This window comes from Acomys russatus, chromosome 1 (assembly GCF_903995435.1).
Source record: "Acomys russatus chromosome 1, mAcoRus1.1, whole genome shotgun sequence".
Taxonomy (NCBI): Eukaryota; Metazoa; Chordata; class Mammalia; order Rodentia; family Muridae; genus Acomys; species Acomys russatus.
Window position 1 is genome coordinate 19,781,657 of NC_067137.1, and position 27,344 is coordinate 19,809,000.

The 27,344-nt window shown below is 49.2% G+C and overlaps 1 protein-coding gene across 1 annotated transcript; it reads right to left on the reverse strand.

Annotated features, from left to right (window-relative positions):
• Positions 1–1,235: 1,235 nt before the first annotated feature.
• On the reverse strand, positions 1,236–27,344 carry Ehd3 (EH domain containing 3). The gene is made up of 6 exons (XM_051168853.1): positions 27,066–27,344; positions 16,979–17,155; positions 12,625–12,722; positions 4,465–4,877; positions 3,817–3,981; positions 1,236–1,862 (listed from the first exon to the last, which is right to left on the reverse strand). The coding sequence occupies exons 1-6, from the start codon at positions 27,290–27,292 to the stop codon at positions 1,335–1,337; spliced, it is 1,608 nt and encodes a 535-aa protein (XP_051024810.1). The 5' UTR covers positions 27,293–27,344; the 3' UTR covers positions 1,236–1,334.

The window sequence follows — 27,344 nt, forward strand, 5'->3', positions numbered from 1 at the left end:
CTTTAGGTTAATGGCAGGGAGGCCGAGCAGGAACAGGCACCAACAGCATCTTGCAGGCCAGCCCACTCTCCTGATGGCTTGGTTGGACTTCTGTGATGTTGGGAACACGAGGCCCATGGCCAGAAGGCACAGTTTGCTTCTATAAGGTGACAGATGGTAAGACTGGTAGGCCACCAAATGCTGGCAAGCCCCCTCGCTTGCCTGGATGCTCTGGGAGGCTGCAGGAGGAGGGGCTGTGCGCTAGCCGCGTTCTGTGATTTGTCACCAGGTGGCAATGCTGGGACCTTTCATCCATCACAGAACAGGGACAAACAGAGAGGTCTCAAGGCCTGGATTTGAATCCTCTCTCCTTGTGACCTCCAGGGGCTTGGGAAGATCCCCTAAACTACTCTGAGTCTTTGGCTCCTCATCTGGAAAATGCAGAAACGGGAGTGATGCATACTTGCCTAGGGCATGAGAGAAGGCCACAGGGACCAACACACATAAAGTGCCTAACACTGCTCCTGTCACCCAGGGATGGCTTGGTATGTGTAAAGAAACTGGGTATCCACACATATTAGGCTGGGGTGGTGGGGGGAGAGGGCAGTCAGAACCTGATAAACCCGTGGGAACTACGAATGCCCTGCTCAAGAAGACCACAGGGTAGCTTCCTTGTGCTTTTTTTTTTTTTTTTAAACCAAGCTTGTCCTTTTCTCTCCCCATCTGGGATTCTTTGACAAAAAGGGGCAGGCAGAGTCTGAGGTCTAAGTTTGCTGAGGAAGACAGAGTCTTAGGTTTAGAAAAAAAATGCAAAGAACATATAGCCCAGTGTCTCCTCAAGTCTGGGATGTTGTGCCCTAAGGAGGTCTCTCCGTTTGATTATCCCCTCGCAGCTTCTCCTTTCCTTCACAGCTCCCAGACCCTGAGTAAATTTCTAATTAGGAAGCCAAAGAGGAAAAATAAAAGCATAGGAAATAAAGCGAATGGTCTATTCCATGAAAAGCCTTTCCCACATGCTCAGAGCCTAGGTGTGGAGGCACTGGGGGATAGGGTAGGTGGGGCCATCTGTGGGCCAGTCAATTGCCTCATGTCTCTGGGGAATGGGAGATGGAGGGAAAGTTTGGAGACACAGGCTTATACCCTAAGACAGAGGAGGTCAAGGTGCCCTTCTACCAACTCTGGGAAATTGGAGAGGTGTTCAAACAAGGATGAACCCTTCTCATTTCTACTATGACTGTCAAGTCACACTGTGTGTGTGTGTGTGTGTGTGTGTGTGTGTGTGTGTGTGTGTGTTTGTGTGTTCGTCATGCCCATCCTTTCTTCTAAAACTGCCTGTCTGAAGTTACCTGGGTGGGTCACTCAGGTACTTTCCTCTTAGATGGAGGGAGGAGGTGGGCAGGCAGCTCACTGGGCAGTTCGTGACCCTCCAGCTTGACTTTAATAAGGTGATTGGCCAAGGCAAACTCCTCGTCATCCAACATGCCATCCTTGTCAATGTCGGCCAGCTTCCAGATCTTGCCCAGCACGCTATTGGGCAACTTGGAGCGTACCATCTCTTTCTTGGCATTGGCACCCGTGATCTTGCCATCCACCGGGGACAGGGTGTAGAAGATCTCATCGTACATGGGCTTGTCCCGGGCTACCACCCATTCGGCATCGTCAATGCCTTCCCCGGCCCCCTCTCCATAGCCATGCCCAAAGGGGCCTTGCAGGGTTCCCTCAAACGCTCCGCCCTTCACCATCTGGACAGGCCGCTGGGACTCTTCCTGGCGCACCAGCACCATGAGCTGGGCGATGTCGTGGGCCAGCATGTCATCTACCACCTCCAGCAGCTTGCTCTTCAGTGGCTGGAATTTGCTGAAGTCCTGGGCCTGCAGCTGGTCCTGGGAAGAGAAAAGAGAAAGGGGGATGTAGAACACAAAGGGAGGGGATCTTCCATATCGGGAAGGTGCTTCCTATTAATGACTGAATCCTCTCCTAATTTGCTTTCTAGTGAAAGTACTTAGGCCAACGGGCTGTGTGAGGGGAGCGGGGGAAAGCAAGGACCTGATGGGCTAAGGATGGGTCTTTTATGAAGAAGAAGAAGAAGAAGAAGAAGAAGAAGAAGAAGAAGAAGAAGAAGAAGAAGAAGAAGAAGAAGAAGAAGAAGAAGAGCAGAGGAACAAGGGGAACAAAGGCTGGCTTGTTTATTTACATCTTTTTAAGCATTATTACATAGGCAACATGTTATTAAATAGGTAACTCATGAATTTCTTCCAGAGTTAGTTGTAGCTATCAAATGGTGAGTCTTAGAGGTGGTGTCTCTCTGAGATGGAGTCTTCTGTGCGTCTCCAGGAAAGCATATGCTTGAAAAACACATAGCAAAGGGCTTTCAATACCTGCCTACTGGGCTCGCTGTTCTTGGCACCCTAGAGAAGTCATACACTATTCGCATTTGGTGAGAGGGTCAAAGTGATGGGGTAGGAAAATTATGGCAACTAAAACTACACACCCACAAAGGTCAAAGGTCACGAGCATCCTTATAGTTCTCAATCAAGATACTCACTCCAGCCTGGCCAGAGGTCTCAAAAGTCAGGACCCCTGTGGAGAACTCTGACTCCATAGGCATAGGCAGGCATGTAGACTTTACAAAAGCTATTCCCCTTTGCCCTCAAATGGCCACCCACCCACCCACCCACATCATAAAAGACAAATGCTCTATTTTGAAAATCTTTGCAGCCTTGAAAGGCCCTCATCCCAGGACATCCCATTTCTCCTTGCTTCTAAAGCAGCGGTTCTCAATTTTCCTAACGCTGTGACCCTCTAAGGCAGTTCCTCATGATATGGTGACCCCCAGCCATAAAATTATGTTACTGCTACTTCATACTTGTAATTTTGCTACTGTGGTGAATCATAAAGTAAGTACCTGTGTGTTTTCCGGTGCTCTTAATGTGAACCCGGTGAAAGGGTTGTGTGACCCCCCCCTCCCCCCCGCCAAAGGGGTCGTGGCCCACAGGTTGAGAACTGCTGATCTAGAAAGCACGGATGCCCCACTACTGTCCTGGTTTGGCCACAGCAATCTCATTATGTGGGGGAGAGGCCAGTAAACAGGATGAACACTGCTGAAAATTTAAAGGTTATTCATAGCTATAGTTCAAGGGCAAGTGCAGCAGGCCACTTCTTAGCTCTTCTATTAGGCTGGGTCAGGGAGAACGCTGTGGGGCACAGGGAAGGACTGCATGCTAAGGGCCTTGCAGACAAGATATTTCACTGGGTTCTCAGTACTTGTGTACAAGAGTCTTTGTAGCCCATGCTTATAGGTGGCATGAAGGTTCTGTCTGTATCTGGTCTCTATAGCTTGGTAATTTCTTGCTTGGATACTGAGGACAGTTCCTGTCTTTTCTACTTGAGGCTTATGGGAGTGCTCTGCTTAGAAAATGCTAATATCTGCTAAGCTGACTCTTATATAAAAGGGTCCCTCTGAGAACGGCTTTGGAAAAGACACATACCCCCCCCCCCCCAAATCCCAAGGGGCAGCCTAGCATTTGCAACGTACTCACCCTTAAAGGTGTTGTGTGCCACAAACACACAAGGAGTTCAGAGGTAAATCTAATAATCACTTAAGGGTGTGTATCATTATCCTGGGGCTGGTGGAGATTTCAAACATGTGGCCTTCACCAGGTAAGGTCTTCAGTGTCATCAGACGCACCCGACACTTGCTTTGGGTGGTTATCTCTAAGGCCACCTCCTTGCCTTCTGGCTTTGGCTTCTCCCATGAGCTCTGTCAGCCCCCTCATTCTCTGTCAGCCAGCTAGTGTGACACTGTCTCCCACCCATAGGGTCCCCGGCCCTCAGTACCTGCATCCTCTTCAGGTTGGGGAAATCCCCAGGAGAGATCTGGTGCTCTCGCTCGATCCGGCCATAAATCTCAGCCAGGTTGTTCACCAGCTCTTTCTTTTTGGTGTCCTTCCCAAACACGGAGGGCATCTCCTTCTTCAGGGAGCTGATGATATAGGCATGGACCTGACAAAGAGACGCAGATGGCAACCTCAACAGGAGCCTGAACTGGACCCTTCTAGTCCCTCCTCCTACCCCTGTTTTCTGAAGCCATTTCTCTTTCCATCCCTCACAGTAATGGGTTAGTTAGCATGGTGAGAATATCAGGAGGGAAGGTCATGGGGGGGGGTGAGAATGCTGCCCTTGCTGCCCCTATGGACACTGACAACAACGGTCTCCGCTAACACTAAGGTACCATGATGAGGGCTTTCACACCCTGTTCTTTTTTTATCCTGCGTCAGTCTGTTCAGTTTACAAATGCAGGAAACAGCACAGAGAAACTACAAAAGCACAGCCCTCCTGGAGATTGTGGAAGGGGGTCCTGAGGCCAAGCTTCAACCTGGCCGTCTAACCCAGAGCCAGGGGCTGCAACTCCCAAACTCTCCTATCTAAGGGACTTAGGTTCTTGCAATTGACCTTTGAACCTGCATTTACCTATGGCAGCCTCACCTTGGCCAGCCGGGCTCTCTTGATTAGATCATTGAGCTTGCGAAGAGCAGCATTACGGGGCAGACTCTGAATGTCACGGAACAAGTCTTGCTCTTCAGCTTCAAAGAGCTTCCGGTTGTCAGGGATGAGGAGAGGGTGGGACCAGAAGGAGCCAATGTAGACCCGGATCACCTCCGGTGTGTTCACAATTTTCCCCAGGGACCACATGAGCGCCCCGTACACCCGCATCAGCTGCTGGGTCTCAATCTGATCAGCCTTGTTCAGTACGACTCGCATCTTGTCCTCATGGTTCTTGAGAGCCTTGATGACTTCCGAGAACTCATCAGAGATGTCCAGCTTGTGGGCATCAAAGAGCAGGATGATGCGGTCCACCCTCTCTGCAAACCATTCCAGGACAGCAGCAAAGTCATACCCTGCGGAGGGCGGCAAGGGACAATCAGTGGGAGGAGCTTTGGGGCATGGAAGTATAGTGAAGGGCCCGACGTAAGCTAACACAGCCTTGGAAATTATCTCTAGGTTCAGATCCTGGCTCCTTCCATTTGACTGATCATGAACAAATGTGTGTGTGTGTGTGTGTGTGTGTGTGTGTGTGTGTGTGCAGTGGTAGGGACCAAACCCAGGGTCTCATGTGTGCTATCCAATTGCTCTCCCACTGAGCTGTATACTCAGAGCTCCTTAGCATTTTCCATCTGTTCAATTGTCATTTGAAGTATCTGGCTGGCAGGATGGGGGAGATGCTGGAATGTACTATGAGCATTGCTACTCCATAAAGGGTGGCTACATCCATTATCTTACTAAAGTAGGGGTCAGGGCTTCTGCTGGACACTATTTTCATACTGATATTTTGAGATTGGGTCTTATTATCTTACAGTAGGCCACCCTGGCCTTAAACTTCCTCCATGGGGCAAGTTTAGCCTTGAACTTGTGATCCTCCTGCCTCAGCCTCCAAAGTGCTTAGGTTGCATGTGTGCATCATCACGACCAGTTTGGATACCTGTTTTGAATTTGAATAAAATACCCAGAAATTCTTTACAACATACAAGTCACAAAACAGAAAATGCAAGTTACTGATGCAGGCTTAGGCCACGCCCATCCCTGGATGGGAAGACTTCTGAGTTCTCCTTACCAACTGACTCAAGTGACTTGTTTCCCTATAGCTTCCAAGCTCGTTTCCTTTCTCGACTACTGCAGCCCCAAATTCCCGACTCCTCCTCTCTATGGGAGTCTTTCCTGAGGATGTGATTGGGCCTTTGGCAGCCACACCTGGTTGTTCAGCACTGAGCGACTTCAAATCTGGCTGGTTCCAGGAACTCTAGAGCTCCTGTTTGGCTCAGCCCCAAACAACTGCTGCTCTGGGAGAGCGAGAAGGCATCATGCTCTGGCTATGCAGTGGACTCCAAAGGACTCATACTGGGGGCTTGATTGCCAGCTGTGGGCTTTAGGGACGTGAATGGATCACGAGGGCTGTGAGATAATCAGTGGATTAACTCCTTGATGGATTCATAATGCCAGGGCCATTATTGGGAGATAGTTGGAACCCGGAAAACAGGGGCTATGTGGAGGAATGGGTCACTGGAGTGGGTGGGTGGGGGCAATCTTGACAAAACAGACTTTTGCTCCAAGCTCTTCTTTTTCTTTTTCTGCTTTCTGGCCCCTAAAATGTTAGCAATGTTTCTATGCGATGATGTTCTATTCTTACCAAAGCCCAGACACAGGGAAGCCAGGAGCCCATGGACCATGAGACAGACTTGACCTTTTCTCCTTTTAAGTTACTAGTTTTAGATGCTTGTTATAGTGATGAAAAGTCAACCATTGAGAGAGAGAGGCTGTCCCAATGGTCTGTATTCACTGACTCATCTAGAAGGGGGCAATCAGATGGAAGAGAGTGAAAGAGGTCATGTGGCAGGGTTAATGGCCCCAGCACTTGATGGGAGGAGTGGTCTCAGGGTTCCCCATTGTGTATCAGAGCAAGGCTTCCAGGTTCTCCTTGGCACAGCTCTGGCATTAGGGCAGGAGTGTTCCCTTGGGTGTATTATGACCCACAATCTTGGCTCCCTGTAGCACAAGGGTCACATGGTGATATACCAGAGACCCACAGCCTTTCGTCGTCACTGAGTGGGAACACAGCCATTAGGAAAAAGCCACACGTTCCTTCCATACCTCAGGTAAGGTCATTTAGCAGCTGCTTTGAGACTGAGTGAGTCAGCCTCTGCAAGCTTGGACTTAACCGGAGTCTCCTGAAAGGCTTCCTAAAGACAGGAGGCTGAAACCTACCCCTCAAGTCTGATGCAGGAAGTTTGCATGGTTGGATGGGCATTATGTTCATGTGTGTGTGTGTGTGTGTGTGTGTGTGTGTGTGTGTGTGTGTGTGTACATCTGTGCTCATGAATGTGGGGGGCCTAGGCCAACCTTGGGTGGTCATTCTTCAGGCAGGCACTATCCACCATTTTTTTAATTATTATTATACAGATTATCTCACTGGTCTAGAACTCACCAAGTAGGCTATGCTGGCTACCCAGAAAGACCCAGGAACCCTTCTGTCTCAGTTTCCCCAGTGCCAGGATTACAGATATAAGGGGGACACACTTGCTTCTATGCCCAGCTTTTTATTATGTGGGTTGTGGGGCTCAAACTCAGGCCCTTGTGTTTGTATGAGAAGCACTTTACAGACTGAGCTATATCTCCCAAACATTCCATTTCCCTCCTAAAATTAAGGAATTCTCCCCACAGCCCCAACCTTAAAAAGTAGCCTAATCTCCTCCTTCATCTCTGCTGTGCCCAGGGCACACATGGCAGGCCCTTCATCAGCATCTGCTACACACAGTTGCCCTAGTCTCCTGCTCTGCCTTCTACATCCAGGAAACACTGAACAAGTCACATCTGGACCTTTAGTTTTCCAGTCTCTAAATTAGGACCCACCAAAGTCTTGAGCACGGGCTTGTGAAGATCGAATCTAAGGAGAGCAGCCGACACTGCTTACTTATGACCTTGGCCAAATGTACAGCCCCTTTATAAAGAACTCCTCAGTGTATTCCCACAGGATGGAGCTTGGTCTGCATGTCTGTCCCTGTAAGATCTCTAGCCCAGGTGGTGGGGGGGTCCCCTGTAGTTCCTGCTCAGTTATTAAGTTATTATGGGGGAGCCAATAGAACCCTCTCACTTATCCTTGGACTCTGCTTCTGGGATGATCTCTGAACTTCCTTTCTTTCTTGGTTTTTCGAGACAAGGTTTCTCTGTGTAATAGCTCTGGGTGTCCTAGGACTGGCTCTGTAATCCAGGCTGGCCTCGAACTCACGGAAATCCACCTGCCTCTGTCTCCCAAGTGTTGGGATTAAAGGCGTGCGCCACCACTGCCCGCCTGAACTTCCTTTCTTGGTTTACAATTCTCTGCTTCCAGGGCTGGAGGCATGAGGATGGGGAGTACAGTAAGCTGGAGATGAGACACAAGGGTGGAGAGAGGAAGGCTGGAGGCTGCTGCCTTTGGTGTCCTAGGCATGCCTATAGGAAGCCTCCTCCAGGCTGCTGACAAGCAGATGGCTTCCAGGAACCTTTCCTATGATGTAATAAGCGCACAGGCCCCCTGTTAATCCTCCTACTTTTGCAAATATTGCAAGCTCTGGTAAGCTGCTATCAAATGACAAGAAGCTAGGAGGAGCCTCCCTGAGGTGTGCAGTTGGGAAGACAGTGAGACTGAAGCCCTGACTCTGCAAGTTCCTCCAAGGCTCACCCCGCGCCCCACCTCCCCAGATCCTGGCTACTCCAAGGCTCTTGGCTACTCCAGGGTCTGTGCAACCTCGAGGATGAATGTAATTTGCTTCCATAGCCTAGACTTACGTGGATGTCCAGAAATAAAGGCATGGGAAAAGGCAAAGACTGGGCACAGTCAGGAGAGGGGCACGGGGCTAGGTTTCCCATTTGTTTTCCAAATACCCTTCAGTGAGTCTGAACCTTTTTTGCTTGGCTGTAAAACTGTGGGCAGTTACGACTGGCTGAATGCAGAGCACATGACTGTAGCCATGAAAAGCAGAGTTGACATTAGGAGGAGGAGCGAGGTCAGTCTGGATGGAGACTGTTGTAAAGTAAAATACGCACAACATGGCCACGGTGCCTGCCTGATGTGCCCCTTTATCTCCCAGACCCTCAGTAATGACTCCTGAATACATGTAATAGTCCAGGGGCTCTGAGTTGTACATCAGTGGGTGGAGAGACAGAATACAGAAGTGGTCCTTCCTGGATTCCTCCCAGAATGCCTTCTGGTACCAAGGGATCCAGGGGATAGGCTTCAGGCCAGAGTCTGGGAAGTCTGTGGGGGATTTGCAGCCCCCACCCTGAGGCTGCGGGAGGGCTGGGAAGAAAGCATTTCTAATGAATGCCAGGCAGGAGGAAATCAATGAGACAAATTCAATCAGCAGGGCCACTCCTTCACCACCCAGCACTTCCCTCGCTGTCTGATGTGCAGTGTGTCATTCTTTGCCTTTTCGACTTCAAACTGACCCGCCATGGATCCTTAGGCTTTCCCATCACGGGGTGCACACATCTTACACAAGAGGGGAGTGAAGACAGAGAGGTCTTCCTGAGCACACAAGCCAGGCCCAGAACCCAGATCTGCATTCATTCTCTTTTTGGCTCTTAGCCCTGGGTGAGTGACCTGCAACCCAGAGGCCTGAGGCCCCAGGCAAGCACTCACTTGTGGTAGCTGTAGGTACAGCATGCCTCCTGAAACTCTCTGTGAATTTCTAGGGATATTTGCAAAAGACAGAGATACAGAGGCACGCAGCGGGGTGGGGGGCAGGTGGGGGGGGGAGGGCTCAGCTGACAATGGGGAGCAATTCTCTGAACACCTCCTGGGAACAACCACGAGGAATGTTCCCAGCAGACTCATCACTGGCCTCCAGATGACCACAGTAAGGCCTTTGGAAAGGGATCAGGGCTCAGCTGTTCTGCACTCACGTGTGCATGCCCACACATGAATGGGTTGACACGCTCACCATCTGAGGAACCCCAGGGAGCCTCTAAGTGATCAAGGGTAGGCTATGAGGATTGGTACAGATAGACCCCCAGGGTCTCAAGAGGAATCTTGGAGATGAGAAATTTGTTCCCCACCTCCCCGACCCCGTTCCTCCCTGTTCTTCCCTAACAGGTTATGGTAATGTGCTAAAAGCTGAGGACTGGGGCTCAGCAGACCAGGGCTCCCAGTCCCTAGTCTGGTCCAATTGTGTCACCTGCTCTGAGCCTGCTGAGTATTTGAACCAGGGCCTTCCATCTGTGTGCTGTCTGAGAGCATGAAGCCTGGAGGTGACTTTCTCAGCATGGGGTTCAGCCTGAGATACAGTCAGGAAATGTGCCTTCCAAGCAAGAAGGTATGAAGCCTTCCGGGAGCCCTCGGAGCTCCCCCATTACCGCTTACATCCGTGCTCCTTCCCAGTAATGAAGTAGGGCCAGCCACATCCTGCCCCTTCCAGGAACAGCTTTCTGTCTGCCTTTCCTGCTTACTCCAGAGCTGAGTGCTAGCCTCAAACTTCACGGACTTGGCCTCTCTGTAGCCATACACCACTGCCCTGCCCTTCAACCCCTGCCTGGACAGAAGGACCACAGTTTGTTTGGCATTAACCTGGAGCAGAACACTCATTCCTATGACGCCTGCGGTCCTTTCCTAGGAGCTCTGAGGAGCAGCTCCCACTTCAGGACTGCCAGGGGTCTGAGCAGCCTAGAGCAAGGTGTTCCTGGGCTGACTTGATTCCTGCTCTTCTTCTGCTAACACACTGACACACAGGCCCTGAGCCAGGCAGTGGTGTGGTGAGGGGACTGTGGGCTTCATTTCAGGATCTGCAAACCCTTCAGCTATAGCCCTATAGACCCCCCCTCCCCAATTCAAGGCTTGGTTGGCAAGAATATCTGAGGAGGCCCCACCCACCTGGGCTTGAGGAGGGTGGGAGGAAGTAGAGAATCTACTGTGGCCAACCCCAGAGGTAAAGGAAGTCTGGGCAATCAACTTTAGATCCTTGTGCATGCTTGTGTGTGTGTGTGTATGTGTGGGGTCTCAGGGGGTATGCATGCAGGCGTGTGGGGGAGGGTAGGATGTGGGTACATGTGTGAGGAACGTGTGTATAAAGGGGGGTCTAGAGAAGGCTAAATGAAACCCTGGCTTCAATGGCTAACCAGGAGGAAGGATAGGAGGGGCTGCGTGCCCAGGCAACGTTCCTGATTCAGGTCCCATCACCACCTGGGTCACTGGGGTATCTGATGTCCTCCCTGACTCTGGTCTTCTCAGGGTGCTGAAGTCAGCAGTGCTCCAGGGTGGTGGCCACCCTGCCCCCAGCTCCTGTTTATCTCACAGGCTGCTCTTGCCAGCAACTGTATCAGTCTGGACTCAGGATCACAGAGAACATTCTAGCATAGCTGTTGTTTTGCTCAGAGATGAGAAGAGCCTGGTGCTTTTGTTTTGTTTTTTTGTTTTTTAATCAGTTTTCCGAGGGAGGGCATGGGGATATAGTCGAGACCAGCAGTGCCCAGTATGTGTAGAGCAGCCACTGGGGTTGGAAGACAAAGGCAGGAGAGAATGCAGAAGAGTGGAAAAGACAGGAGCAGGGCAGGGACCAAGGAAGACAGGGGTCCCTGGAGACTGTCTGCTTTATACATCTGCACATGCACAGATGCAAGGGTGATGAGTCACATGACTGACCCTGGAGTCATGTCACATGTAGCCCTGGATAGCAGATAAAGAGGGAAGAAGGGGGCCCATTGTAATTCTGTTCCAGAACTAAGGTCTGTGCACCTTGAAGGAAGGCTCTACGATGCACTTCCCTGTGCCCCCCATGGAATGTGCCAACCCTGAACTACTAGTCTAGTTCTCTTGGGCCCCTAGAGGCTGTCCTCTCCAGATCTGCTTGCAAGCCAGGCTGTGTTGGCCTAGCAGGTGCATGCGATGCATCCTCCACCCCTGCAGCCTGAGGAACTACACTTCCCAGCATTCTCCAGCAAGCTGCAGACTACCCCTTGAGCCTACATATCCCTTTAGGCCTAGACTCAGACCCAGGGTTCTATAGGTGACTGACAACTCCTCATTCCATCAGGGCCCAGAGGACCAGGCTTCCTAGACCCCGTCATCACAGGTCACCAATTGCAGGAACTGTGGACCTGTGAACCTGGGAGGTGTCCTCGCAACTCAACTGCTTCCTTCTTCTCTGCTTCCAAGGTTTTATTTACTTCCTGGGACAGAGGCAGGGCTCTTGCTCAGATATTTCATGGTGCCCCACTTGCAACCAACATTGCTTTAGAATGGGGGCTCTATCAGAAGGCCTGCCTGGGGCTCACCTAGAAAAGGCTATTTCCCAGCGGGCCTCTCTAGCAGTCTCTCACATTGCTTGTGCGCACACACAGCTACTGCGTGGCCCCAAGGAGCTGAGTCTTTCTACACCCACCTTTCCTAGAAGAGAGTTGCTATCATCACAGAGGGAGCAGCATAGCTCAAAGAGGGATGAAAGAGAAGCCCAGAGCCTTCCCTGGGCGCTGCTAATCCCCAAGGATCTAGAGGCATGGCTCGTATGCTTGTTGCTCCATGACTGTCCTCTCTGAGGCTTGGGAGTGAGTGGGTGTTGACCTGTACAGGACATGCCCTTGAGGAAGAAGGTTCTTGCCCCACCCCTACCCTGTGATGGTAAGATAGATGGATATAGACCTATGTCAGTGAGGAGTCATGGAGCGCAGGGGGGTGAGGCACAAGCCACAGCAAGGCATGTGTCACCTGAGGTTAACTCAGGAGAGAGCCCTTGGCCACTTCCCAGAGAAAACAGGCAGTCCAAGGCTGACCCTTTCCCGGAGGCTGACTTCTGAGTGCTAACTTGGCCCCAGTCCAGGCTGCTAGCACCAGGCTTGGGGAGAGTGCATCTCATCTGACTTTCTTGCTAAAGATACAACGCATAGCATAGAAAGGATAGAACAGCTGGATGCTGGGGCATAGACCTGTAATCCCAGTACTTAAGAGGTTAAGGACAGGAAGATCAGGAGTTCAAAGCCAGCCTCAGTTCCATGAGGCCCTGTCTCAGAAATCTCAAACCCAAAGGTGAAAGGGTAATGGGCTACTTAGAGGCACAAGGTAAATGGGAAACGGAAGCCAGGAGTGGGAGGCTAGATCTAACACCTACCAGGAAAGTCACTTACCTCGGCTGATCCTCTGCTTTTCCCCGGAGAGGATGCCGGGTGTGTCGATGACACTGATACTTTCTAGCACGGCATTGGGCAGCTGGGCACACACAAACCTGCACAGATGGTGAGAGGAAAGCTGCGGTAAGCCGCTGAGGCAACTCATTGGCTCAATCTCAAGGGTTCACTCATCTGACCCTCCCATGGGCCACAGGGTCCCAAGTCCCATGGTGTGAGCGTGCTAGGTATAATAGCTGACCTCACGAATGAGTTACGGTTCTCTTCTACCTGCTCTATCCTGTTTTGGAGTGCTTTGTATGCAGGGTGCCTGGTAAAATGTTGGCTGGCTAATGGGGCTACTCCATAAATGATATCCTATCTCCCATGCATGTCCAAAGCCCTGACTTAATGCTTGTGGCCTCAAGTCATTAATGATCCCAGGCCAGCCACTTCCTGCCTTGGAAGGCTTTACTTAGCTTGGCCAGCTCCTGATGGCCAATCAGAACTCTACCTTTGCTGCACAGTGTTCTCAAATCTTGAGGTCTACACACAGTCAGGGTAAGGGGAACCCCCTTCTGGCTTGTCCGTTGGTGGCCACCACTGTACATCCGGTACACGTTGTCACCTGCAAGCCTCATTTAGCACAAGATAGTAAGCAGGTGGGTACAGAGCAGAAGCCCACAAGCCCACACGAGACCATACGGAAAGCCACTGCAGTATACCTGGAGATCTGTTCTTCGAGAAATTCCCAAGGTGGTCCCGAGACAGTCTGGGCTCATACTCTAAACCCTTGGTGTCTAGATCCCCATGGCATAACTGATTTTCATCCCTGTCCCTGGTGGAGGCCAAGATGCTATGTATACACAGCAATGACAAGCCAGGGTGCTGCGGAGGGGCCAGCATCCCAAAGTCAAAGAAGAGGTTGTTAGAGCCCAGGCAGAAAGATGGCTTTTGGGGAGGGCTTCCTGAGGGAGGTACCACTGGAGCTGGTCTTGAGAGATGGGTCATACCACCTCAGTTATTTCAACATCCAAAGGTCTAGCTCCTCCAGACATTGCCGTAGGATGGCTGCCTAGCCTTAGTCAGGAGGAACAGGGATGGGTAAGAACACGGTGTGAAACAGGACTGCTCCTTGGCACAGGGAAGGGGAGCAGCAATCTATAGTTAGCACCAGGCAGAGGAATGGTCACCACTGGCAGGCCCCAGTTGGCCACACCAGCCACTGTCTTAGTGGTTCACGCAACGTACTGCCCATTCGCCATTTAGTCCTACACTGAGCCCCTTTCTCTCAACCTTCTCTGCCTGTGTTTTTCTTTCTCTCTTCAGCTTTCTCTTCCTGGAACGTTCTTTGTTCACCCATCAGTTCACGCCCATGTGGAATGCCATCTTTTCCACAAGGCTTCCTGGGTTTGCTCCCCCTAAGGTGAGGAATCTTCCTGCCCATGGTGCCCCTGGACTAGACTCAGTCTGTCATCTCTTGATGATCTCACGCAAGCTGCTGCCTCTGATGCCTAGAGCCTCCTGTAATAACACACGCACTCCGCGCCCTAGCAGTGAGCCTGGAAGATAGGACAACCCTTCAGACAGTCACTCTGCTTTCTTCCCTCTGGTCTTGCTTCACCAGAGCAGCACTGAGCAAGTCCCTGTGGCCAGGAACCATGAAGCAAGACCTCACATGGGTCTGCTCCTTCAGGCTAAACAAAAACAAACCCATAAAAACACCCCCACATATATGCTCTTTATAAATGACTTTCAGAATATTTTAAATTATATTTTTCTACAGTTAAAAAAAATCGGTTCAGCGAGACAGACAATGAAACAGTGTCTCTCTTCATCCTTCTCCCCTCATTCTCAAGTGTAAAATTGACACAAGCACGGCTGCCCACCCTCTGTGCGCTTTAGCTCTCTCAGGTTTTCTTTATACATTTGCAGGAAGAGAGTGGGGCATAGAGATTTTGCAACTTGCCTTTTGTCATCTTTTAGAGACAGCAACACTGAAAGAGTTTGTGTGTTGTTACCCAGACTTGTACTATCCACACACTTCCTTGGTTTCAAAAGTCAATCATAGAGTTAGTAGGAACCGCTGGTTTGGTTAATGACGTAAAGGCACTCCTGTCAGGAATGTGCTGGCTACTATGGTAGTGACATAAATCTGTCATCATAACTGACCGCCTATCATTACATATAGATACTACTATCATTGGAAGCAGTTACCCTGAAGGGGATCTAACCACTAACCTTGCCCTCCATCTCTTTTGATGACTGACTCTGTGTACCCCAGTTTCTTCTCCTCCTGCACCTGGAAGCCAGCTCACCATTGCCTCGGAACGAAGCTCCTTAGCTGACTCACATTCACTCACTGCAAACTGAGACATCCAAAGTGGAATGCATCATATCCCCATCCACCCCCCCCCCACCCCACTCCCGGCCTCAGTCACTCCTGCTGACTCGTTCTTTTTACATCATCTTCCTGCAACACATACCTATTCTGTGCTTTAGTATCCCATGTGCCTCTCTTCCCTTTTACCTGGACCAGGCCTTCCTCACTCAGCTCTAGAAAGCAAGAACTACTGCCCCAAGGCCCCCACCAGGAGGCACCTCAATACCTACCACCTCAATCCATTTATGCTGATTCAACTTTCTTTTCTAGGCATCCACGCCCACCTCCTGAGATTCTCTCCCCAGACCTTGTCCTCCCTGGCCCTGCTTTGGAAACACGTCCTACCAGTTTGCATTCCACACTGCTTAACAGGCCACCTGTCCCATCTTGCCTTAGAGTATTATGGGTTGCATGTCACTACAGGAACATTTACAGGCCAAGAGACACTGAGAATGCCTCTGGACAATAAACCTCAATTTATAGAGATAAATAAATACAGCCATATCTCAATTTCTAGAGATAAATAGTGCCAGTAGGTACCCATTTCTCTCAATGAAAGAATTAGAAAGTCAGTTTAAGATTGACTTTTTCATTTTAAATACATGTTTACATATGTGTCTATGTTGGGGCACGTGTATATGAATGCAGTGTCTATGCAGACTAGAAGGCAGGGTGCCGTCCTCTACAGTGAGCAGCTGGAGGTCAAAGCTGTAAACAGAAGTTAGGTCCTATGCTCTTAAGTGCTGAGACATCTCTCCAGACCAGGAATCAAATTTAAACAAACAAACAAACAAACAAACAAACAAACACCCACATAATAACTAACCATCCTCCCACAATGTAACATTTCTGTTAGTTACTATGTATCAGACACAAAGTACCTTCTGTTCGGTACCTCACTCACCTCTGCTTCTGCTCCTCACACAAGGATCTACCCTTACTATCCTCTTATCACACGAACAAAAGCGAGGCAGAGAAGTGTGGCGACTTGTGCAAGAGCCACAGTTCAAGGTGGCATCTGGTTCCAGGCCCACCCAAAGCCAAAGCCCATAGCCTCTGCTTTTACTTGAAATATTTCCAGTGAGAAAAAGGAGCTTTGAAATTGTGTGGAATGCATGTGTAAGTTGGGTTAACTGTGTTAACAAGCATGACCAGAGGACCCATCCACATTCTAGTTAAACACAGTTATAATGTGAGGGTCCAGATTATCTTGGCAAACACTCTAGAGCGGCAGTTCTCAACCTGTGGGTCATGACCCCTTTCGGGGTCAAACCACCTTTCCACAGGGGTTGCTTAAGACCATCAGATAACATACAGATATTTGCATTATGATTCTTTACAGTAGCAAAACTACAGTTCTGAAGTAGTAATAAACATAATTTTGTGGTTGGGAGTCACCACAACATGAGGGAGTGTATTAAACAGTCGCAGCATTAGGAAAGCTGAGAGTCACTATTCTAGGGCTTTCTCTACAAAAAGCCTCATGATGACCTTGGTATTTTCAGGCCTGAACTTGTCCTAGGGGAAGGGAGGTGACCTGCCCAAGGTCACATAGGAGCTTGAGAACTAAGGCTCAAATACAAGACCTCTTCTGTGAGACCAGTGTTCTTCCCAAGTAGAACATTCTGGAACAAGAAGGAACCTTCTATTGCTCCCTTCTGCTTGGACAAATAATCCCAGGCATGGCATAAGCAAATACTTGGAACCTGTGGTGTGCTTTAATGCCTTTACTGGGAAAGGAGTAGGAGCACAGGTAGGGACACATGATCCAGGTCACCTTCCCATGTCCTTAATCAGCTGGTATCAGCCGGAGTTTACAGTCTGATAGGCCATGATGACTGACTCAGTCCCACTCAGGAGTCCGCCAAGAAGCTGGTACAGGAAAGGCACACTCTCCCAGGACCACACCCCCTCTTCTTTCAATCCCCTGTGCTCCAAAAAGAGGCAAAGAGACCACCCAGCTGTGCATCCCCATTCCGTGGCCCGACCCACCTGTTCAAGAACGCGTTGCCGAAGGCGTTGAGCTTTCTGAAGGGTTTCTTGGGATCCACCACCAGGGCGTTCCCAGGGATGATCCCCTCTACATCTCCTTGCATTACTGCTATGAAGGAATCAGTGGTTGGCTCAGGCCCAATCCTCATGCCTGGGAAATCCTGTTCCAGCAGGTACCTGTAGGACAGAGTAAGTCACATGTAGGCATGGTGTTTGTGAAGGGCCCGTCTTTGTCTGTTACACAGCTGGCCATGCACGGATTGTGGGAGACGGGCAACTTCACAGCACCCCCTGAGCAGAGGAAGTGGAATTTTAGCTGAACTTCACACACATTGCTTTCTTGGTCCTTTTCCCTTCCCTGACTCAGGAGCGGGGGAAGGAAAAGCAAGGTTTGGGTTGGGAAGTAACCCATGGATTGAAGTTGATTCCTAACTAGTATACCGCAGACTTCACAGCCAACATAGCCAGCTGAAATTCCCACACATAGGCACAGAGTTGGACGATCCCAAGGCTCTTCCGGCTTCTCAGAGATCACCAAAGAACTAGTCAGGTGTATAACAACTCATCGGCATGAAGGGAAAACCATGAAAAATGAATTCCAGTCAGTTTACCCTAGATGCTGGCTCTTCTCTCTAGTCTTTATTCTTTGTATTCTGTAGCCTTCTAGAAATATCCCACGTATACATGTGCTGTAGTCTCTGTGCTTAGGCATACATATATATCAGTGACTGAAGGTTTTTCTTATTATGTTTTCATTTATAGTGTGTGTGTGTGTGTGTGTGTGTGTGTGTGTGTGTGCGTGTACATGTTGACATGTGTCACTAAGCATCAGAGGATGCTTTCATGAGTTGGCTCTCTCATTCCACTATGAGTCCTGGGGATTGAACTCGGGCCATCAGGCTTGGCTGCAGGAGTTCTTGCCACTGAGCCATCTCACTGGCCCTAACTGAAGTTTTTAAGCAGTTTACACCTTTCTTTCTTGTCACTATCCAATTGATGCAAGCTTCTAGTATAAGATTATATTCAAGACACCTTGTGTTGTACTTCCGCAAGACACATTATCTCCGTTGTGTCCTTAGGCATTGGGTATTTTTGCTGCCAATATTTCAGTTCATGGAGAGGTTTTTGGGTGGCTATTCTAACTCCTTTTTATTTTTTTCTTAAGTGTTTGGTTTTTATCTTCTCTATCTGATGTGGAATCACCATTCGCCTTTTATCTACTGATGCTTTTCTACTGCACTTGACACCTGTGCGCGCGCGGACACACACACACACACACACACACACACACACACACACACCACCCGCAGCTTGTGCAGACTTGGTAACCACAGAGGATGTTGTGCAGCCAGTAGGTAGGAATTTACATACTCTGCAATGATTATGCAGATAATAGCCATGCACGGGTTTCACTTTACGCTTAACATATTAGGGAGACAGACAGCAACCTAGATTTACTTTATCTTTGTTAATAACTATGTAGAATTCCATTATCTGGACTGTTACATATGTGGGGTTTTTTTTTTTTTTTAATTCCTATTGATATCTGGTTTCTATTGTCTACAGGGGGAAAATGGTAGAACAGGAGTTGACACATTATCTCTCAGATAAAAGGGAAGCAGAGGAAGAGTGGCTGCCTATTTTTATGGGGTGGTTTCTAATGAGCTCGCTTTCTACTTTCTGCACCTGACTCTGCTTGGCTCATGCAGGGCCCCAGGCAGGTGCCTTCCCTGCTTTGAGCCTCATGGTCTGTTCCACTAGGAGACTGGCCAATGCGATCTTCAGAGTTTCTTCTGTTGCCTGGGCCACTGTGCCAGGAATAGGACTCTGAACTATATCTTTTGCAGCCATTTATTTCCACTGTTTGGTGATGGGCACCCCTGAGGGAGCAGGGGGATGGTTGCTTCTGAAACTCTGGCCATGGTACAGCATGCCAGGTACCTCTCTATTTTTCTTGAGGCCTGGGCAGCGAGAGCCCAAGGCTACCTGTCTCCCTCACTTTGCTGCCCCTCATAGAGGCCAAGAGCAAAGGCGCATGCTTAGCCAGGAAATAGTCACTGAGGACAGTGGACAACAGAGCCCTTTAAGATCCCGGGACACATTAGGACACAGACAGTGGGAGGCTGGAATGAATTAAAGTGCATACATCTGCCCTAGGGTAGGACTGGCCAGACAGAGCACAGTCCCAGAGCATCTTTTTGTGGGCACTAAAGGACAGTGTCTGAGAAACAGAAAGCTACAAAGCAAAGGCCCAGGAACAACGAGAACCGCAGAGGCCCTGCTCTCTGGTCCTTGGTACTGGCTCCACCCTTGCAGAGCATCAGCTGACAGAATCAGGCCTCTATTCTGGTCATTCTAATCTACTCGGTCAGGGACAAGACCTTAGCAATTGCTTCTCATTAGAAGGTCCCCAGCTGATTCAAGCACACAGCCAGGGCATTACAGTGTGCTCCATATTAACCCTGTCATTTTCCTAATAATAACCTCTGACATGTAATAGCAATTCTAAGTGTCACATTCTGATCTGAAAGTCTGTCTTTTTGTTCCCCATGGTGGCACGTGAGGTAGGCAGTAAGGAAGCCAAAAAAGGGATATTGGGCTTTCTTAAAGTAACAGGGCTGGAATCCAAGCCCTATCAGGCAGACATTGGTGGCACTCTCCTACCAGCTTTGACTCCTCTGAGAAACCACCTCCCAGAAAGCTGACCAAGGCCCAAGGAAAGACAAGACAGTTCTAGGGCTAGAGGCCCAGTCTCCCTGGCCAAAGTGTGAGTTTCTTATCTGCCGTCCCTTGCCTCTCCAGGGTGGGCAGGATCCAGGGAGGCCCGCTGGGTTTCCACTGGCTCCCCTGCAGGCTACCTGTGACTTCAGGAACCATTTGGAGCTATACTTTATTCCATGGTGCCTGGGCTGGGTTGCTATGGACTCTGTCCCCAAGGAGCCTGTGGAGCAGCTGCAGCAGCCACAACTGCAGAGGAAGCTGTAGATCTGCTCAGAGCCCAGCTCTAAGCAGCAGTCAGGGAAGCTTGTGAGTCTTGGGTTGCCTTGCCCAACAGCTGCGAGTATAAAGGAAAAGTTTCTTCCAGTCAGAGAACTTGGGATGAAGCTATAGACAGCCTAGGATTCAAACCTGGCATTTGGATTTAAGAACCGATGTTTTTAATTACCATACCCATTGTCTCCTTTCACCAGCCAAGCCTCCTCCAGGAAACCAGGAAATGCAGCCCCTCTAGGGAACTGGCCAAAAATGATGCCCCCTCTCCCAGTCCCACCCCACCATGTGGAACTAGAAACAAAAAGTGAGATATGATTCAAAAGTCTATGATTTGGCAGAAGCTGGATAGAGCCAGGGCCTGAGGGAAAGGGGAGGCATTGGGTCCCCCAAATGCACGAAGACATGTGTCTCCAGAAACTCAGGCCCTGCCTGGGCACTCCATCCCAGTGACTGCACATAGCACACAAATGGTGAGAGGAGCAGGTCCTGGCCCTGCGGTTTTCAAAAGGACACTTAGGCACCATAAGACTGGATTCCCAGTGAGAACCTGTGTGTTGATTTGGGAAAGTCCATGTTGGCGGCTAACTCCTCTGCAGACCCATGGAGAAGGTGTGACGAGCAGGGATGCGAACTCCGGGCACAGCTGAACTAGACGGATGGAAAGAACAGTTCTGAGGCCGCCTCAAAAATGCCCAGAATGAATGAGGCCACAACAGCAATAAGCTATGTTCTTTAGAGGGCGTCTCAGATTCCAGCCCTGGGAGACATGCTGTACTCAGCAGATGAACAAAGGGTGACACTGCCCAGCCTTAACAGGTCAGTGTCCTGGGGAGTTGTGGAGCCACCGCCTGAGGTGGCTGGGCAGAGGGCCCTGGGCTGGGTCTGCTGGCCTTTTATACTCATGTGACTAAAAACTTGCTGATCACATATGGGTCTGGGGAAACCCAGAGACCGAGGAGGCCAAAAGCATGCTCAGAGGCTGCAGTCGGGCCAAGCAGGGAACTGGATGGGATAAATTCTCAGAGACATTTGGGTATGGCTTGTGGCACCGGGTGCCCCTCAAACAAAGCCACCACTGTGTCCAGAAAGGAAAATCTAGTGAGGAATCTCAGGCACTTCTTCTTTACAGGGTGTGGGACAGATCGCCTCTGTTGCTGGGTGAAAACATTCCCACAGCTGTGTAAAAAAAGAAAAGTTAATTCAAGCCTGGGTGGGACCAGCTGATGGGGGCACATGAAATAAGGATGGACAGAGCACTCCTTATTCTGTGTTATGCTGATGCTGTGTTTTGAGCTTCCTCTGTGTGGCCATTACTATTTACCTATATTATCTCACGTAATCAGCTTCACCGGTGCCGTGACAGGACAACATTAACTCCGTTTTACACTGGAGTCTGTTGAAAAACATTACATCTAAGTTCAGGGCCAAATTCGAGGTCCCAAACACTGAAAGGATTTTGGAATCTCCTCTCCCCTGCCATCCAATGCAAAATAAATAAAGGCTAAACCATAAAATATGTGTGGGGAAATTCAACACAAATCTGAGTTTTTTTTCCCCCAGGAGGGTGATTTTTCTTCATATGCTTCTTAACTAGAAATTATTTCATAACATTTTCCTCATTTTTTTTTTTTTATGCCCTGCTTAGTTGGCAATCTTAGTATGTGGTCTGCTTTGCTGATGACCTAAGTATGCAGGGTAGGGCAGAGAGCCAAGAATCTCAACCAATCTTGCCTTTCGGGCACCCATCTCTGCAGCGAGGAGGTGCAGACTGAGCAGCTGTTGGCACTAGCCCTGGGTAGGGAAGGAAGTGTAGAGGCTGGGGAGCTGCAGACACTGCTGCTGGAGGCTCCAGATTAGGTGCCCTAAGTCATCTGAAGGACCTGTTGTTTTCTTTGGTAGCTGAAGGACCCACACAACTCTACCCCCGGCATGACCCTGGACAGGTTGCTCAAAAGAGCAGCAGGACCAGCAAGATGGCTCAGTGCAGGAAGGAGTCTGCTGCCAAGTCTGACAGCATGAGTTTGATCTCTGGCATGGTGGGAGGAGAGAACCCTCTCTGGCGAGTGGTTCTTTGACCTACACATAAGGTACACACACAAACGCACAGAGGCAGGCACGCATGCATGTACAACTTAAATCAATGGGCAAATAACTGAAAATTTTAAAAGAATAGCCTCCATCTTCCTGGCTTATAAAACAGAGGAACACCTGACTTCTAACTATGACAGCTAAGAGGTTAAGCCATTTGAGATAATACACACACGTTTTGGGAAAACAAGGGATACAACAGACTTTTCCACAATGACACAAACAATAATTAGAGAAAATGAACCCTTCAGTGTTGCCTGTAGGTACTTGGCACATTCCTACCAGATGTTTTTGGTTTTAAAAATGAATGTAGGAGCCAGGTGTGGTGGCGCACAGCTGTAAACCCAGCACTTGGGGAGGCAGAAGGAGGGAAAATCTCTGTGAGTTTGAGGCCAGCCTAGTCTACAAAGTGAGTCCAGGGCAGCCAAGGCTACACAAGAGAAAGCCTGTGTCAAAAACAAAAACAAAAACAAAAAAACAACCAACAAAAACAAAACAAAAGAAGAAAGGAAGGAAGGAAGGAAGGAAAGAAAGAAAAAAGAAAAGTTTACTGTGTTCCCCAGGAAAACTGGCCACGGAGCCTTGTACAAGGACCCTCAGCTTTGGGAAAATGTGCTTGCAGCAGCAAGACAGTTTGGAGCTCGGATTGGCTGGATCCACCCCATGACAAGCCTTCCCATCTGGGACACTACTTACTCTGGCATCACATTCCTCCTTGGCCCTTCTGTGGTATGGAGAAGCAGGATGCCTTCGTACCTTTACCAAGGTGTGGTGGTGCTGGAAAGAGGCTGCCCTACCTCCTGAGGGTCATCCTCAGCTAGAAAGAGGGAAGGGACTGATACCACTCCCCACCACCACCACCATGGTGCCTGGCACTAAACGGTGAACTGATTCTGAGCTCTCCTACTCCCAATAGGTGGTCACTAAGATTCACGTAGTATGGATAGGGACATAGCTCAGAGGGACATGGAAGTGTGACCTGCCTTATTCTTCCTTGTCGGTCTTTTGGCTAAGAAGTAGGGGAGGCCATGTTCTGCTGACCTAACCCAGGTTATCCTGGGTCAGGACCTTTGTCCTACAGCCAGTAGGAACGGGACGCAAACCTTTCTCCAGCATTGTCTCTACTGCCTTCCAGATGCCCGGCTTTAAGGTGATGCCTGAACTGGATCTGAGGCAGGCAGACACGGTGTCCTCATCTAGTCTGAAGCTCGCTCCCTTCAGTCACTAATGAGCCTTCGATAAAAGCAGCTGAATATCTACCCAGCCCCACTTCGAGCCCAGCAAACTAGGACCCTGGACTCTAAAAGAATGTCCTTTGACTAAGGATGGCAGAGCACCGAAGCGGTGCAGGCACTGTTACAGGCAGAATTGAATCCACAGATGAGTGGGTCTCTCTGGGATGGTGGGTGGCCTCTCTACCTGTGATTTCTGAGAAAGCCATCTTTCCTGAGGTAGCCACAAACTAAAGGCCAGGGTAAAATCTGGGTCCCCATCGCCATCCATCCTGGGGTTGATAACAGATGGAGCCAACAAAGGAAAACACCACATCAGTCACCTTTGGTGGAGGCTGTGGAGTTCTCGAAGAAAAGTGAGCAGCTCAAAGGGCCAGCTATGTTGGTCTCGCTTTGGAACATCTAGCATTCCAGTGGTCCAAGGCCCACTACAGAAGAGGCTCAAGATCAACCCAGACATTTCAGTGGGGGCTCTGAACCTCAGACCTCCCCACTTGAGCCCAGGCAGGGACCAAGGAGACCACAGTAACGTCTGGTACCTGGACTGGTCCTTGTCCCCCTCTGCCACCAGCAGCCAGAGTAGGCAAAGAAAATAAACAGCAAGAAAGGGTGGCCAGGGCTCTGACAGGTCCAACGAAGGAGGGGCTTAGAGCTTCAGACCAACAAGAGAAACAGCAGAGGCAGAAGGAGGCTGCCAGGGACACAGAGCTACTGTGCTCCAAAAAGACAGACTGTGTTGGAGGGAGCAGCCCACAGACCACTTTATTGTTTATTTTATTACTCTGGGTTGCTGGGCCTTAGGCCAGGGAAGTTATTTCAGGCAGAGATCATAGCACGTTAATTAATTATTAGAAGAATGTCCTTTCTGTGTGTTCTTCTCAAGAGGAGAATTAGACTTCAAGGCGGGCACACAGAACTCAAAGTGGATGGGCACACCGGAGACAAAAAGCCAATAGTGAGAGCAACCAAGGGGGCAAATCCTTGTTTCTCTAGGGGAAATGTTTTTCCCAAGTTCAGGCCTCAGACCAAGATGAGAAGGCTCCCAAGAGTCAGATAAGTGAGTACATCCTGGAGGCGGGGGTAGTGAGGGTTGTGTGTACCACCATCTTGGAAGGCAACTGTAGAATGTGACTCAATACAGAAAGTGTTTTTTTAAAAAATTAAATGTTTATGAAAAATGTCATACAACCTTTGGCCTAGTAATTCTGCTTCTGGGAATCTCTGAAAAAACAAGGCCAATCTGTAAGGAAGATGCTGTTCAGGGTGGGTCCTGCAGCAGCAAATGAGAAACAACCAGAAATACTCAAAAATAGTAGATAACTTAAAAAAGTAAACAGAATCTAAATGAAATATTATATAGCTGATAAAAATGATAATTACATGGGATGTGCTCACACTATAACTAAATAAAATCTGTAGCATACAAAATTACATTCATGGCATGACTCCAACCGAATATAAAATAGCTCTAAGTACAGAAAAGGCAAATAAATTATTTTAAATGGTTTCTCCTGTGCTATAGGTTATGCACAGTTTCTTTTTCACATTTATTCTCTTAACTTTCTACTAATAAATGAAACTGTTGGGTTTAATGAGAAGAAGGAAAATATGTGCAGTTTGGTTTGAGGAAACCCTCATGTTACAGCCCCCCTCAGCCTACTAGACTACTGACTCTTCCCACTGCCGCCTTGCTCCATGACTCTCTCCAGAGGGGAAACATCTTTGGGTACATGAGCTATATTCAGTTCCTGTTGTGAGTGGGAAGGGGGCCCTAGGACTAGGAGGATAGGAAAAGATAGGGCTTTGTCTCCCTTAGCCTTCTGTCTCCCTCAGATAAGGGACACTGTGGGACACCTCACTCTGCCATTTTCTTAGACTTAGTAACAGCCAGTGATGACTCAGGCGAAACCAGGAGAGCATCTCACACAAAGGCACTTCAACTTCTCTGTTGCTTGGACACTCTGCTCTTCAAACACTTGCCTTTTTCTTCCCTCTCACTTTGTAAGATGGCCGCTGGGAACTCTCCAGAGTTGAGGCTCTGAAGAGGCTCAGGCACTGAAGCCACCTGGCAAGTGCCTTTGCTGTGGGAAGGAGAGGTTCCAACAGCTTAATGTCCTCAGGGTGGTGACCAAGGACGATCAGAGGGCCTGGGCAGGCTGTATAAAGCCAAGAACAGTTTGCAGATGGCCTACACTTCCCCTGAGGAGTAAACCCAATAGGGTAGAGGGCAGTGATCACAAGGGAACCTGTGTACACAACCCAGATATTACTGAAGCACCAATTGGTGTTTAGTAAAATTAAGGGCTGATCGTGAATCCAAGATTCTCCCTCTGTGTTCCCAGTTAATCCACTTAAGACCTCAGGTAAATTTAGGATATACAGGTAGCTTTCTAAAGAGAGCTCTACAGCTTTTATTAGATTAAAAAAAAATAGAAAAGAAAAGTGATTTAGACTTTTGAAAAATAAAGTGAAAAAGCAACGGATTCATCTCTCATGTTTAAAATATATTAGAGGCGACAAACCATGACCCCCAAGTCCTCACATTAGAAATCACTTGACCTTGCAAAGCTACAGGTCAAGTTGACAGCCCAAGACTGTCCACTCCACAAAGACAAATGACTTGGTGCATTGGTCAGACAAGACAGGTTAGCACGATACACGCACTGCTCCCCAAAGCTTAGCACCGGAGAAAATTAGTACCTAGAAAATTAGTCACCAGGATGTCAACTCCACTGCTCTCCTCACCAGACAAAGCACATGGCTTTGTACGTCACAGATGTCAACCCAGAAATAAGAGGCCCACTGCTTTCAAACCCTCTATAGATGGGTACCCTTGTCTCTGGGAGGACACCCAAACTGAGAGTGTGAGTCTCAGCCTGGAAGGCCATAAACACTCCCCAATCTTTGGAATATTTGCACCTTTCAACTTTTGAAAAAAGCAGAAGATGAAGAAAGGCCTGTTCTGCAGAGTTAGGGATACGCCTGACTCTGGTGGAAAATACAAACCTCTCTCTGAATGCTTGCAGCCCTCTTCATGATGCCTCCAGCCTCCAAATTCTATCATCCAAAGGAATGGAAGATTCACTATTAAAATTACATGTATTTAGCTGGTATTGCCTCACATGCACCTAGGGCTGCGTCCAAGGTCTGTATCCACACCGTGAGGCTCTGAACCATCACTTAACCTCCCCATCACCTCTGCTATCCCACCTGCAAAGTCAAGGGGCCGGCTGAGGCGTGCCAGTATTTCCTCTACTTCTGCGCATCTTTAATATTATTATTGAACTGTTATGATCACAAAAGGAAACCAATTAAAAGCATTCTGCTTCTGCACTCCACACCTTTTGAGTCTCTAAAACACAGACTCAAAAAAGCTCTGTTAGAGAGAAGGAAAAAATGATAAAAGAACCAAGTGGCCTCAGAATGCCCAGTGACCATTGAGACCAACTCAGCTACAAAGCTAGGTCTCCCCCTTCCATTGCTGAGACCTTCACAAGACAAGAGGAGAGGTCCTAGCCAAAGGGAGGGTTATAACACCCTCCCCTGCGTGAGGTGCCTGCCTCCTTCTGTGCCTCAGACACAGACAACAGTGCTGGTTCTGTGTGACCAAGGGCTCTGTGACCAAGGGCTAAGAACAGAGACATCCTGTAGGGCTCAATGGGGGGCTTGGCAGCAGGGTCAGCTTTTGAGACCTCCCACAGGAATTTCTTCAGAACCCTTAATGGAAGACTTTCCAGGTCCCCCTGAAGCCTCAGCGCCCAGCTGCAGCTCACCTGATGAAGGTGGTCTTGCCTGTCGAGTACTGGCCTACCAACAAGACCATGGGCTTGTTGTCGAAGTCAGCATCCTCCAGGGCGGGGGAGTGGAACTCGTGGAAGCGGTAATACTCTTCCAGGGGCAGCAGCTTGGTCTTGTATAGTTTCTTGAGCCCCTCGCTCACCGTCTGGAAGACCTCAGGGTCCTTCCTGCGGCGATCATCGTTACCCAGCCAGCTGAACATCTTGGCAGCTTGGGGAAGGCTCCCGGGAGACGCACCCGCCTCGCTTAAACAG